At 43.7% G+C, this 14,743-nt stretch overlaps 1 protein-coding gene across 1 annotated transcript in view; it reads right to left on the bottom strand.

Annotated features, from left to right (window-relative positions):
* The window catches only part of IQCA1 (IQ motif containing with AAA domain 1), a 201,647-nt gene extending 187,203 nt beyond the window's left edge, over positions 1–14,444 (bottom strand). Inside the window, exon 1 of the mRNA XM_066575405.1 lies at positions 14,236–14,444. Coding sequence (XP_066431502.1) covers positions 14,236–14,246 — 11 coding nt within the window. The 5' untranslated portion in view covers positions 14,247–14,444. The remainder of the gene's footprint in view (positions 1–14,235) is intronic.
* Between the last annotated feature and the right edge of the window lie 299 nt (positions 14,445–14,743).

The following is a 14,743-nucleotide window of genomic DNA, read 5'->3' as shown; positions in this document are numbered from 1 at the left end:
ATCATATGTATTCATCGTTGGCCCCCTCCAGCAATAAAGGAATAATCAGTACCTCTGCATCACTGCCTGTTATAACCCACAGAAAGGAGCTGTTTAACAGTGAGTGCCCTAACGATCCATAATTTATCCAGGTTAGACATAATACAAGGCTTATATCCAGGGAAGATTAGTCATAAATGCTTAATCTACTGATTCTTGCCTATTAAACAAATCTGGCGTATCGAGGAATGGCTGTGATATAATGAGGCAGAACGCTCCTGATCGCTACACACATTTCACCTTTAAAAATAACTCTGGCAAATCTCTCTCGGTCCTCGCTGAATTAATGGGTGCAGCATGCGTCCCGTGTTCAAATCTTCTCATTCTCGTGAAAGATGGGAGAAGAGGCGAGTCTAACGCAGATATAACCAGCGTGAAGGGCAATGAACTTATTAAAAGCCCCATTGAGGAGCCCGGCTGCAGCACATTAGATCCTCAAATGCCCAGAGAGTCTACTGGCCGCTCTTGCTCTCTGGAACATAATGTTTTTAGATGGTCTGATAAAGTGGATCAGATGGTACGAGAAGTGCGAGTTTGTCAGTGTGACTCTATAAATCACACCTGCAACGCACACTAGGCTGGGAAATCTGCGCTCTGGAAGGGACTGCACTCACCATTCGCAGTCATGTGAAAGACAAAGCATTATAAATTATATGCTATTTTATTTCTTGACATGGATGTAACCAACCTGTTAAACTGATGTCTTGCATTCAAGGCAAACTACTCAGACACAAAGTGAAATATTAGCCATTTTACTCCAACGGTATGGTCTGCTGCCTGATGAGCCTGCTGCTACCGGGAGTATCCGGGAAGGCAGTCTTATGGCAAGTGCGAAGTGTTATTGCCAGTAGAAGAGCAAAGCTTGTGCAAAGCCCCTGTCGAGCGTAAAAAGAGTTTAAAGTTGCCTTCACAGAGGCAGTGGTGTTTTTTGGTGCAGTTTTTGATGCCCATGCAAATAAATGGTCCTCAAAAACTGAGCCCTCCCAAATGTGCTGCCTCAAAAACTTCATATAAAATGGCACTGTTGAGATCCAACAAGCCTAATTCTTTGTTTCTGCAGGAGTTAAGGTGACTAACAATATCTGAAAGGGGTACGGAGACTGAAGTTTTTTCAAGTTTTTGTACATCCACTGGATAGGGAAAACTGATAGATTGGTGGAGGTTCAAACGCTGAGACCACCAATGATTTTGAGAACATGTGCAACCATCACTCCATTCAATCTTACATCAATGCAGATGGGAGAAACAACCTCAAAATGAGGAGAAGGGGGGACACAGGTTCTCCAGTCTTCAGATCAGTGGGGGTGTCCAAATGGTTGGACCCCCACCTATCTATCAGTTTTCACCTATCCAATGGATGGGTCAAAATTTGAAAAACTCTCAGTCTCTGATATACCCCTCTAGTTTGCTCTCTGCATTGAAATCAACATGTAAATTTGAGTGAGTTAACCCGTTGCAATCCATTTTTGGATTAAGGGTTTCCTAGGGGGCTTTCTCTTTCTGACATTATACAATAGCACCATCTTTTGGCTAGAGCCAGTATTGTGGTATGTGAGATGCTGGAAAGGCCCCTGACTACACAGCGGCCAGTAATCTACAGTAAGAATACCCTGCCGGACGTCTTCAGACATCGAAGCTCTACAGCCTTCAATCAGAATGTGTTTAGACGTCAGACAGTGGATTGGAAAGGGTTAAAGGAGATACTGGTCGACAACTGTCTCATGTATATGGCCAGCCTTAATGATGCAATTATGGGACAGTGTATGATTGGAATTGCTAGTTTAATTTTACAAAAAAGCTGCTTTAATGCGTCTAGCTTATGAAAAAAAAACTTTTCAAAAAGCCAGTTTCCACAGCAATGATTGTCCGGGGTGGTTCCCCATTGTGGCACATAGAAGGGGCTACCTTGTTATGTCCTAATAGGGCACATTGGCTTGGCATGAGTTCTGATGGGGCTAACGCTTTAGGAACAGGCAACAAAATTCAACATACTGATTTTGTGCTTTAATTCTGACCAGCACTACGAATAAACAATAGCGCATACGGAGAAGGCCGTGAAATTTGCCCCCAGCAGATCTAAATATGTAGCACGGGGGGAGGGGGGAGGGGTATTTTGTGAATTGCACCAGCTCGCTGATGTGGGGAGTCACAAATTTGACGCATGGCTGTTTTCCACAAAAAATTGTGCTTTGCTGTTTTTTTTTTTAAACTTTACACTGCTCTTCTTGCCACTTTTGCAAAATATGGACCAGAATTACCAGAAGGGTAGAGCCTCCCATGGCACGACAGATTTACTACAGTTTACAACAAAAATTGGTTAAAATTAAGGTGCAAATTATTTTCTGACGCATAGATAACTAAAAATGAGCCAAGAGATGTGCATCCCTTAATAAATGCATTCATCTTACTCCAGTACACGCTGCGGAATAAGTTGGCGCTATACAAATAAAGATTATTATTATTATTATATATAGTACACTTTAGATGAAGACGGACATATGAAATGCCTATGCTACTAAACTCCCCAGCAATGTCTATAGCTTTGCCAGTTTACACTTTGGTCTGTCTGCGTATACTCTGTAGACCAGTGCGCATACACAGTGCAAGGCTTAGCTCATGGGTGATAGGTAAATCACCTTTACTGTACAAATGAATGATGCCATAAAAATGTTGCCCTGTTGGTCGTCTGCAGCTTCTACATAGCACGGTATCTAGATACTGCAGTCCAAGCATCCTTTTAACCCTTTCCAATCCACTGTCTGACGTCTGAAGACATTCTAATTGAAGCCTGTACGGCTCTGATGTCGGAAGACGTCCGGCAGGGTATTCTTACTGTATATTACTGGCCGCTCTATTGTCGGGGGTCTCTCCGGCATGTCCCATACTGCAGTACTGGCTCTAGCCAGCAATGGCGCCATTGTATAATGACAGAAAGAGAAAAACCCCTAGGAAACCCTGAATCCAAAATTGGATTGCAAAGGGTTAAATGAACAGAATTCTTGGTACAATGTGATGAGAGCCAATTGAGACCCATGTCGATCCATGCTCATTTCATTTTCTATCACTGAGAATCGGCACATGGTGACATGGGAACAAATAGTTGTAATTACAATTTTTGCCCCCATATACCAGCCGGACATCATCCTGTTCACAAGGGGAGATCTACTGCCAATCAGTGAGTAGTTTTATGTTCGCTTAAACTGAATGATCAGCTGATGAATGAGTGTTCAATTGTTCGTCAGCTGACCATTAGTCCTTATACATGGCCTGAGTGTTGGGCAAACGAGCGTTAGGAGGAACATTTGTGCCTGATAACTGGGATATGTAAGAGAAGCTTGGGTCATAATAGGGGATTTATCACTGAGGCTGGACCAACAGCTTGGTTTTCTTAGGGCTCTTTCACACAAGCATCATTTTAACACTCAGATAGCTGTGCTGAATCAGCGAGGCTATCTGAGAATTTAATTGGGTGAATAGCTGCCACAAGCATGTCACGGCTGTTATTAGCAAGTATGCCGCTCCCCATCCCTACCTCCCTCCCTCCTCCGGTTGCCGGATGGCTCCCATAGGGGTCTATGTGAGCTGCAGGGGCTGTGCCGTCAAAAGATCGGGCATGTCCTTTCTTTTGCCTTAGAGAAATCTTTTGACATGCATGCAAAAATCTGAAAGATGGATCAGCCGTGTAAACAGGCAGTTGTTGGCTTATGAATAGAGATGAGCGAGCGTACTCACTAAGGCAAACTACTTGAGCGAGTATTGCCTTTTGCGAGTATCTCCCCGCTCGTCTCAAAAGATTCGGGTGCCGGCGGGGGTGAGCGGTGAATTGCGAGAGTGAGCAGGGAAGGGGAAGGGGGGGAGAGAGAGAGATTTCCCCCCGTTCCTCCCCTCTCTCCCCCGCCGCTTCCCGCCCCCCGCCGGCACCCGAATCTTTAGAGACAAGTGGGCAGGTACTCACATAAGGCACTACTCGCTCGAGTAGTTTGCCTTAGCGAGCACGCTCGCTCATCTCTACTTATGAACAACTGCCTGTTTATTGTTAATGGAGGTGGGTGGGCCAGAATGATCCCAGACACCCTCCACTTTCTTCCTGTGTAAAAGGGCCCTCAGGGTGCATTCACACGAACGTATATCGGCTCGGTTTTCACACCGAGCCGATATATGTTGTCCTCGTGTGCAGAGGGGGGAGGATGGAAGAGCCAGGGCCAGGAACTGTGCTCCCGCCCCCTCTCTGCCTCCTCTCCGCCCCTCTGCACTATTTGCAATGGGGAGAGGTGGGACGGGGCGGGGGCTAATTCTCGGACCTTAGCTCCGCCCCCGTCCTGCCTCCTCTCATTGCAAATAGTGCAGAGGGGCGGAGAGGAGGCAGAGAGGGGGCGGGAGCTCAGTTCCTGCACTTGGCTCTTCCATAATCCCCCCCCCCCTGCACACGAGGACAACGTATATCGGCTCGGCGTGAAAACCGAGCCGATATACGTTCGTCTGAATGCACCCTCAGACTGTCGTGTCTATATATAAACAGCGCAAAATTTTTAATTAAACACTATTGCAAAATGATTGTCAACCCAAAATACATGTATTTTTCAGTGAAAAAAAAATGCCCCCCTCCCCACAGTGTCCATAGCATTTAAAGTGCTGGTCATCCGGATCTCTGAATGGGGTTAGAAGTAGTATATAGTAGTACAGGGTAAAGGAAAAGTGGGGTTATATTGTGATTAATCATGTCAGTCTGTTACTCTCTACACACAATGTTCATGTATCCGAAATAAGGAGGTCCCAACCAAAAGAAAGGATTGTTTTAGAGGTGATCGATTTGGAAGGGAAAGATATAAGATGCTGTAAAATTGTTACTCTAATTACACTCCCTTAATGGCCCTGTGCACAGAGATTGAAGGGTTACAATAGAGCCACCTATAGACATCATGTATATTTACTTATCCAACTGATATTTCCCCTGTTGGTATAATTGTCCACCATGTTGATCACTGCCCAGTACCTGGCCATCATGAGTATAAGTGGGGTCTGGTGACTGGGTGGTTGTTCATTGTTTGGTGCCTCCTGGTCATTGAATGTGTCAGCGGGTGGCTTTTGCTGGTCATTGGTATCTCCTGTGTCCATTTTAGGTGGCCTGAGGTCTGACTGTTATATTCCAACCTGGTGTCCAACTGCCTTCACTGCTCATACAGTTATGACTAGTGACAATACTCCTTATACCTGAGCTCAACCATTCCGCTCAGAAGGATGGACCAGCGGGATATAAGCTGTTAAAAGATGAGAAATGGCCACAAGGATGGAGACCGGTCGCTAGGCGCCATGGGTTCTGTTCTGACCTACCTCAACACCAGTGAAACATATCGGGAACAAGTCAGCCTGGGGCCAGATTGCCCCCTCTTATAAATTACTGATGGTATAGTCTATATATGGCCGACTAGTAGGATGCCCGTTTATAATTTGAAAATGACCGTAATAGTCAAGGTGAAACTAAGAAGTCCTAGTTGACTGGCAAACTGATGAATGAGACATTGGATCGGCATAAACTGTTGAAACAACAGGCAGTGATGTGTATTATCACACAGATCATAGGGGCACATTTACTAAGACCAGAATTTCATATGTCACTCTTACCCCGTTTCCCTGAAAATAAGACATACCCTGAAAATAAGACATAGCATGATTTTGCAGAATTTTTGAGGATACAAAGTGATTTTTCAGGCTTTTTGAGGATGCTTGAAATATAAGCCCTACTCCAAAATTAAGCCCTGCTAACAGTTAATTAAAAAAGTCAATTTGAATAGTGTCCAGGCAGCTATACATGTAAAAAAAGTTAAATCCTATTGAACAAAAATTTATATAAGACACTGTCTTATTTTCGGGGAAACACGGTAGTAATGTGCGACAAATTTATTATCAGGCGCTCCTTGGAATACATTTGTTGCATCTCTGACTGTGCCATTGATCAAAACATCAAATCCACACGAGCCACAAGCTGGGGTAGATTTGCACTATAAGTTACACCAGTTTAAGATGTAGATTATAGCAAATTTGTTAGGCCATGCGTGGCCCCGCCAATTCCTTGGAGCCCCTTAGGAAAGTGGTGGGGGTGCTGGAAAAAAGTTGCAAATTTCTGCATAAGTAGCATTTGAGCAAAGTTTTGCAACTTTTTAATAGTAGAAATCTGGCGTACAGAACTTGTTACATTCCACCCCCTCCCTCACTGTACTGAAGGTCCAGGTTGCAAGTGGAAACATCAATCAAGAACGGGAAAAAAAACACAAAGTCAATCATGCTCCATATTTCCCTAATTTGGCAGTCTTTATCAAGGTAGGGCGTATTTGCATCTCTTTTCCCATTACATTAACCAAAATAGCAGATGGGTAACGTTTCCAATGGACCGGCCATTTATTCTATGTAGCACAAATATACATACATTGCTATATACTGAAATAAATGAGATCATGACACAGTCATTGTAAAATATAACACCTGGTAACACACGATGGCGGATCGCTATAAAAATATTACGCAAAGCAATATTAAGTATAATATATAAAATGAGGTATGATATATATAAAATACTGAGTATATTAGAGCTGCAAATATAAAACACATTTCAGATTTGGCGAGCTAGCCCTCTGTAATCACTCAGATCTAAAGATACAATGTTGCAGGATTCGCTGACGATCTAATGCGTTTTGGGGATGGCAGTTGTGGGGGAAACAAGGATCAGGCATGCTGGCGATAAGTGGTTTCCCTCCCCCTATTGGAATAAGTATGTATGCTGCGCCAAGCTGAGCATGCATGTCCATGGGGATATTGGTGGAGATATGGAGTTTGTATATTCTCGCTTGGTTTGCATAGGTTTCCTCCGAGGACTCTGATCTCGTCACACACTGCAAAACCATACTAATAGGTGAATTTAGACTGTGAGCCCCAATGGGGACAGAACCTAATGTAGGAATATGTGTGAGCTATATAAAAACATGGCTGCCTACATCTACTTTATATAATCGCAATGCTTCATAACACTTGATGAAGGGCTAGCAGGTATGTCACATGGTTGTCACGTTTTACTATAATGGAGGGACTGTAAATGGGATTGTTATGGGGGCACCCTGACTGGCACTGCTTTAGCATTTTTGCCAATCCTCCTGGATTGCCCAAGTGACTCCAAGATCAAGAAGAACGATATTGTTCCATCTAAAAGCCCCTTATGGCTGAATGGTGCACTGCCCGCATCTGTGTGACCAACACCCTTTACAAGCCCTATCTATGTGCACCTATAAAGTGCCGCCACCCCTCCAATAACCAGTAAGCATAAGACTGGCCGTTCATCAGTATTTTACACCCATATAGCATTTTGCCTTTTATATATGCGGCTGGGAAGTGGTGTTTGTATCTGTGTTAGTAAGTGTGGCTTTATTAGTGGTTTCTAACAATATGAAGATTTTGACATGTTGGCCGATGTAGTCTGGTTTTCAGAATTGCACAATCTATATACAGCACTGTACAGAAGTTTTAGGCAGGTGTCGGAAAAAATGCGGCAAAGTAAGGCCGCCTGCATATGCACGGGTCTGGGTTAGTTCTCTGGGATGTTTGGAACAACCTCCCTGCTGAATTCCTTCAAAAACTGTGTGCAAGTGCACCAACAAGAACTGATGCTGTCTTGAAGACAAAGAGTGATCACACTGAATATTGGTACAACCTTGTTTTCCCTTTAGTTCATTCACTTTGCAATGTGCTTGACAAAAAAAAGATCTGATCTGTCTAATTTTGAAAGTATTCTTATTTTACAGCATTTTTTTCACACCTGCCTAAAACTTTGCACAGTACTATATATATATATATATATATATATATATATATATATATATATATATATATATATACACATACACACACACACACACACACACACACACAATTGCTGTGAGGATTTATAATATAGCTTTGTAAAAACCATTGGCTTCCTGGAAAAGTTAATTCATTCAGATTAGTCTGATTTATGCAAGATGAATAATACTGCAAACTGAATTACTGGAAGCTTATAAGATGCAGCATCATTCTAATTGCAGCGCAGTTAAGCAGATGAGAATGAAAAGAGCAATTAGATATTTTGAAATACTGAACACTCTTATTACATAATTTGTGTAAAAATGGATGTTTTAACCCCTTCTCAATCTCCCATGGGCGACTGAATGGACCCCACTATGCAGAGTACATTAAAGGTGTTTTCTGGGACTTTAATATTGTTGGCCTACCCCTAGGACAGGCCATCAATATCTGTTGAGTCTGTATCGATCTCCCATCAGCCTTAGGGTGCATTCAGACGACTGTATATCGGCCGGGTTTTCACGCCCAGCCGATATACGGCGTCTCTCTTTGCAGGGGAGGAGGCTGGAAGAGTCGGGAGCAGTGCACTGAGCTCCCGCCCCCTCTCTGCCTCCTCTCCACCCACCTGAACTATTTTCAATAAGGAGAGGCGGGGGCGGAGCCAATTCCCATAACTTAGCCCCACCCCCATTTCGCCTCCTCTTATTGCAAATAGTGCAGAGGGGCGGAGAGGGGGTGGAGGGGAGGCAGAGAGGGGGCAGGAGCTCAGTGCACTGCTCCCGGCTCTTCCAGCCTCCTCCCCTTGCCGAGAGAGATGCCATATATCGGCTGGGCGTGAATACCCGGCCAATATACGGTCGTCTAAATGCACCCTTACTAATCAACTGAATAAAGAGGCCACTGCTTTGAAGTTAATCCAGGCTCAGTGCCACACATTTAGTTGTGGTTGTGCCTGGTACTGCATCTTACAGCAGTTCCGTCCTAATCAGGTGAATAGCACTGAGCTCCAGGACCAGGCACTGCCACAACCACATGTACAGCGCTGTGCCTGGGCAAACAATGAAGAGGACATAACACTTCGTATGATGATTGGTGGGCGTGCTGGGAATCTAACTTCATTGATTAGATACTGACAGCCTATTCTAAGGATAGCGCCATCAATATTACAGTCTTGGAAGATCCCATTAAAGATACTTTAATTGGATATGGCTAAAAGTAACAGGGAATCCAAACAATCTACTTACAGTTGCAAAAAAATAAAATAGTAATATAGTATGTAAGGCTGAAAATGTACATCTAGTTCAGCCTTTTATCCTACAATGTTGATTCAAAGGAAGACAAAAACCTCCATGATATTGAAGTCAGTTTTCCCCATTTTAGGAAAAAATAATTTCTCGATTACAATTTGTCAATCAGAATAACTTTCTGGATCATTAACCCTTCTGAAGTCATCAAGACATATAATATTGTATCACTCAAGAATGACTTCCAGGCCCTTCTTGAACCTTTTTATCGATTTTGCCATCACCATGTCCTCAGGCAGAGAATTCCATAGTCTCACTGCTCTTACAGTAAAGAATCCCCTGCTATGTTGGTGTATAAACCTTCTTTCCTCTAGATGCAGAGGATGACTCCTTGTTACATCACAGTCCTGGGTATAAATAGATGATGGGAGAGATATATACAGCACGAGACTTCAGTTCCACGCCAGACTTGTGAGAGAATAAAATGCTCACAAAATGGAGTGCTGTAGTCACTAATGGGAAGGTAGCGTGGTCTAGGAGTAGCCGGAGTCTGGTACACGAGATGGTGCAGTACAAAATAGATGAAGCAATAGCATAGTCAGGAGGTATAGCCGAGGTCTGCTACACGAGATGGACGATCAGTTGTAGAGGAGCAGGTATGAGGGAGAGTTGCTTGATTAGAGGCACAGTCACAATACCACGCAAGGAAGGAGGGGACAGGGCCAGGTTTATATAGGAGACTAATTGGGGAAGATACAAGACACAGGGTGGACTAGACAAGGAAAACATGGAACTAGGAAGAAGAAACACAGGACTAAAGCCCCATTTACACGCAAAGATGATAACTCAAAATTCGTTCAAAAGATAGGGAGAATGACAGTTTGAGCGATCATTTTGCATAAGCTGCTAATGGGCATTAATGTCCATTAGCAGCTTATTAGCTCCATTTGCATGTAAATGAACCTCCCTGAGCTGTATGCAGAGAGCAGCAGGTGGTCTGTTATCTGCATATAGCCCCTTTATTCTGCCATGGGACTGCAGCTGAATACAATGTTATCAGCACTCCTGTGGAGAATCACAGCGTGTGGTCCCTGCTATCAGCTCTCCTGCCAATGGATGGATTTTAGACTCAACTAAAAATCATCATTCGGACGAAAAGCAAACAACGTTATAGAATATTGATATACCTTAGTATGAAGGGGTGCTGTTGGGGTGCAAGAGGTCGCAGGTGCGAATCCTGACTCGCTGCCCATGTGCATAGTGTTACAACTTATCCAAATCTATTTTCAACCTCTCTTGAATTAATTACTTTACTTAGTTTTATATCATCTGCAAAAATTTATATTTTACGGTAAAATCCCTGAAAATAGGGATCTGAATGTGGAAGAATACTGTATCCTTTGACCTTTCCTATGGCAATCCCTGACATCCTCGAAAATGTTGAGGACTTCTGTGTCAGGCACTACCCCCTCAGGCCCTGCACTAAGTGAAACTTAGTATACCAGTTGTACTTGGTGTGTTCATTTAAAGGTACCTTTATGTGGACTGATAGTTGCCTAAATAATGAGTCGGATTATGAGCGACTGTTGGCCTGTACACACACGGTTCCTGACAGGGCACTGAGTGAGAAGTCACTGAGTAGTCGCTACTTGTTCCATTCCAGTGAGCTAAAACAGAACGACTACTGAGAGACTGAAATGGTACGACTACTGGGCGACTGCTTCTTCAGTGTAAACAGCAGTTCAATCTCTGAGCGACTGCCTTGCAGTGAATAGATCAGGTAATCCAGAAGAGATCTCCGTCCCCCTCCTCCATTCTCTCATAACTATAGCTCCTTTGTGAAAGCAAGGAGCGATAGTTGCTGCAATGGCTGTCAAGTAGAGATGAGCGAGCACGCTCAGATAAAGCAGTTACTTGAGCGAGCATCGCTCTTCTCAAGTAACTGCTTACTGGTCCGAGCAGGCTCGGGGGGAGGCGCGGGATAGCGGGGGGGGGGGGGGGGGAGAGATCTCTCTCACTCTCCCCCCACCCCGCTACCCCCGCCAACCGCCGCCCCCCTGAGCCTGCTAGGACCAGTAAGCAGTTACTCAAGAAGAGCGATGCTCGCTCGAGTAACTGCTTTATCCGAGCGTGCTCGCTCATCTCTACTGTCAAGTACTTATGCACCTGATAGTCGTACTGTGTGAAGGTAAAAAACTAACATTTTTCATATCTATAAATTATACTTGAGCTTTTAAAAAGTCATAGGAATAATAATCAGTTTCTTTGAATTTGGACAAGTTTACTTATCCTATCTAATATTAGACAGTGTAAACTTAGAACAAGCAGTTTGAAGATGTGCCAAATTTATGGCAGTGACTCATGCCCTATGATAAATATGTGCATCTTGCCAGACACATAGACATTTTTGGACTATTTACTTAGACCAGTGTTTCATATGTCGGTCAAAATAAAGTGTTCACCTGGCTATGAGCAACACGTGTTTTAAGTGGCACATGATGGTGAGAGAACACTTAGTTAACTTAAAAATGAATTCAAGTCTTTAGGTCCAGATGAATTACATCCTATGATACAAAAGGAAGCAGCAGAGGTAATTGCTGAACCACTCGCTGTAATCTTTGAAAATTTCTGGAGAAGCGGAGAAGTCCCAAAAGACTGGAAATGGGCAAATGTTCTCCCTATCTTCAAAAAAGGGGAAGAAGGTGAATCCAGGAAACTACAGGCCTGTGAGCCTGACTTCTATACCGGGAAAGATCTTTGTACAAATAAACAACATGTATACAAGTGTACCACAGAAGGTGGTGAGTTCTCCTTCAATGGAAGTCTTCAAACAGAGACTGGACAGACATCTGTCTGGGATGATTTAGTGAATCCTACACTGAGAGGGGGTTGGACCCGATGACACTGGGGGTCCCTTCAAACTCTACAATTCTATTTGCCTCATCTAGTAGCACTTCCATGTGCCTGATGATAATCTACACCAGCTCCGAGCAGTTTCTGGTGTAGATTATAGTAAATGCCACCTAAGTCTTGGTCCCTCCCACTTTTTGAAAAACTATCAGGGCACTGCATAAATGTCCAATAATTCACGGTTTTGGTTTGTGCTCCAAAATTGTGACTTTTGGGCAGCAAAATTCTGACTTCCAGGGCATAGTAAATAGTCCCCTTGGCCTAAACTTTAGATTATCTATTGGTTGATTTACATTGTGCGAATGCTTTCATGCAACTTTGGCATACAGTGTTGCATTTTAGACCACACCCTTTCCTGCTAAGCCATGCCCCATTTTCCTCTAAGCCAAGCCCCTTGACTAATGAAGTGCAAAAAGTATCTAAAACACACTATAAATATTTTTACATGATGTGCTGTACACCATTTTTTTTTCGTGCAAGTTGAGCCAGAATTCTACTGTAGTTCACTTAGTATATCTCCCTCTCTGTTTCTGTTCTGGTGCCATGTTAAAGTCTATGCCCACCTGCACGCGGACTGGTCGGATTCCGCATGTAGGATCCGACCCTGTTCCCGACCGTTGAGCCCCACGTATCTGCCCGCAGTCTTTTAACCCCTTGAGTGGCGGGTTTCCTACCACCCTGTCGTGCCCACCAGGGCAGGTTTTTTAAAATGGTCTAATCATTGAATTTCAACTAATTTTGCAGTTGCGTCTCAAGAGCCATAACTTTTTCATTTTTCCATTGACCAGGTCATATAAGGGCTTGTTTTTTGCGGGACAAGTTGTGATTTTTTTAAACGGGGGGGAGGAAAAAAAGAAATGGGGAAAAAAGAAAAAAAGGGGCCATGTCATTAAGGGGTTAAATAATGTATTAACTTCCTTCTCTGGGTCATTACGACGCATGGATACCACATGTGTGATTGTATTTTTGATTTTTTACAAAGTAAAGGGAGACAAGTGTTTTTATTATATTTTTTTTAATAATTTTTCAACTTTTTTTTTTTTTAAATTTTAATTTTTTGTCCCTTTAGGGCACTTCCACAGGGACCCATCAGGACCCCCTGATCACATTCCGGGGGTCCGATGGTGACAGCCCTTTACATGCTGCAGTGACAGCCCTTTACATGCTGCAGTCACATAGACTGCAGCATGTAAAGGGTTAACACAGTAGAGATCGGAGGTTTCCTCTGATCTCTGCTGTAAGAGCAGGTACCTAGCTGTCCTCTGACAGCCAAGCACCAAGCTCTCCCTGCCACAGAGACCATCGGCTTGCTTCTGACAAGCCGATGGTCTCTATGGCAACCTGTAAACAAACCAGGAGATTGCCGGCATGTCGGCAATATCTTCTGCTGGTTTTTCAAAGTCCTGCACTGCTCTATGTGGGTCTGTGCTGGCAGAGCACACTGCTACAGCTTGTGGCATTGTGCTCTGCAGCTCCCATAGTGATACATAGCCCGGAAATCTTCCGGGTATGTTGCTATGAGCAGTGGGGCTCGACCCGGAAAATTTCCGGGCGTGCCACTCAAGGGGTTAATCTGTTCTGCGGATGTGCCGGCCATTGTGGCGGCTCACATGTGTAGTCCAGACTACTCTGCGCCATCACTAGACAATGATGCAGATCCCGCCAACTTTCTGCAATAATGATTGCGGAAGGGCTGTGGGTTGGACGGCTTCCATTGACTTCAATGGAAGCGGTCTGTGCAGACTCCAATCTGTACAATCGGCTTCCGCTTGCATAGAGAAAATTGCGTTTTGCCATAGCATGCTATGGGTGGTATTTGCTGCGGAATCCGGAGGCGGATGCCCACCCGGCCTTTAGCGTAGCACAAAAAAAGTTCTATATGCAGTATATATGTAATAAGAATGATAAAGAAAAGCTACAATGTCTCTTTCTAAAAAGTTGAATTTTGTCTTTGGACATTTAATCCTCAATGGCCTTGGTCGTGAAAGAGTTAAGTAAAACCCGCCTTCAGGTATTCCCTTTTATATTACCATCTTCTGCGATTTGAGCTTTGCAGACATTCTACACTATTGAGTAATCTTTTTTTTAAGCACAAAGATTTACGCAAAACATGGTGTGATACGAATGTAAAGCCGCAGCCCTGCAATAATACGGGGGGAATTCAAAGTTTCCTGCCTTCTAATAGAGAAGTGGAATAGTGAGAGCCTGTACTTACGTGTGAGACATGTCTGCCGCAGCACCGTGTGATCGCCACCGGGTGCAAAGGATGATCCAGCATCTGATATGGCTTAGAAACACACTAAGGGAAGGGTGTGAGGATATTCCCTAATCCCAGGCGAAGATTACAGCTGCTATATCATTGCAATAAGGAACACATTGTATATATATATCAGCATGAGAGGCGCTCTGCCATGATTATCTGTGCTTCCCTCTGTGTATTTGGTTACTAGGGAGACTCTATGGAGAAGCATTAGAAGGCATCTCCATTTAAAAGGCCGTTGCTTAGCAATGCTGCGGCTTCATGTGTCAGTCACTACTGCGGCTCTGCTGGGCATGACCGCCACATTATTAATTAGTAATTGCCAGGTACACAAGACTGTGAACAATCCCTCCTGTGTAACTGCTGGGACAATGACAATGCTAATTGATATTTGCAAATTCTCTTCTCATTAGTTCTAATTGTCCCAGAATTTGCACTGTACACTGATATCCTTAAAACAATA

The sequence above is a fragment of the Eleutherodactylus coqui genome, chromosome 8 (genome assembly GCF_035609145.1).
Source record: "Eleutherodactylus coqui strain aEleCoq1 chromosome 8, aEleCoq1.hap1, whole genome shotgun sequence".
In the NCBI taxonomy this organism is placed as follows: domain Eukaryota; kingdom Metazoa; phylum Chordata; class Amphibia; order Anura; family Eleutherodactylidae; genus Eleutherodactylus; species Eleutherodactylus coqui.
Note: the sequence above shows the minus strand (reverse complement) of the source record. Positions and strands in the feature narration are given on the sequence as shown.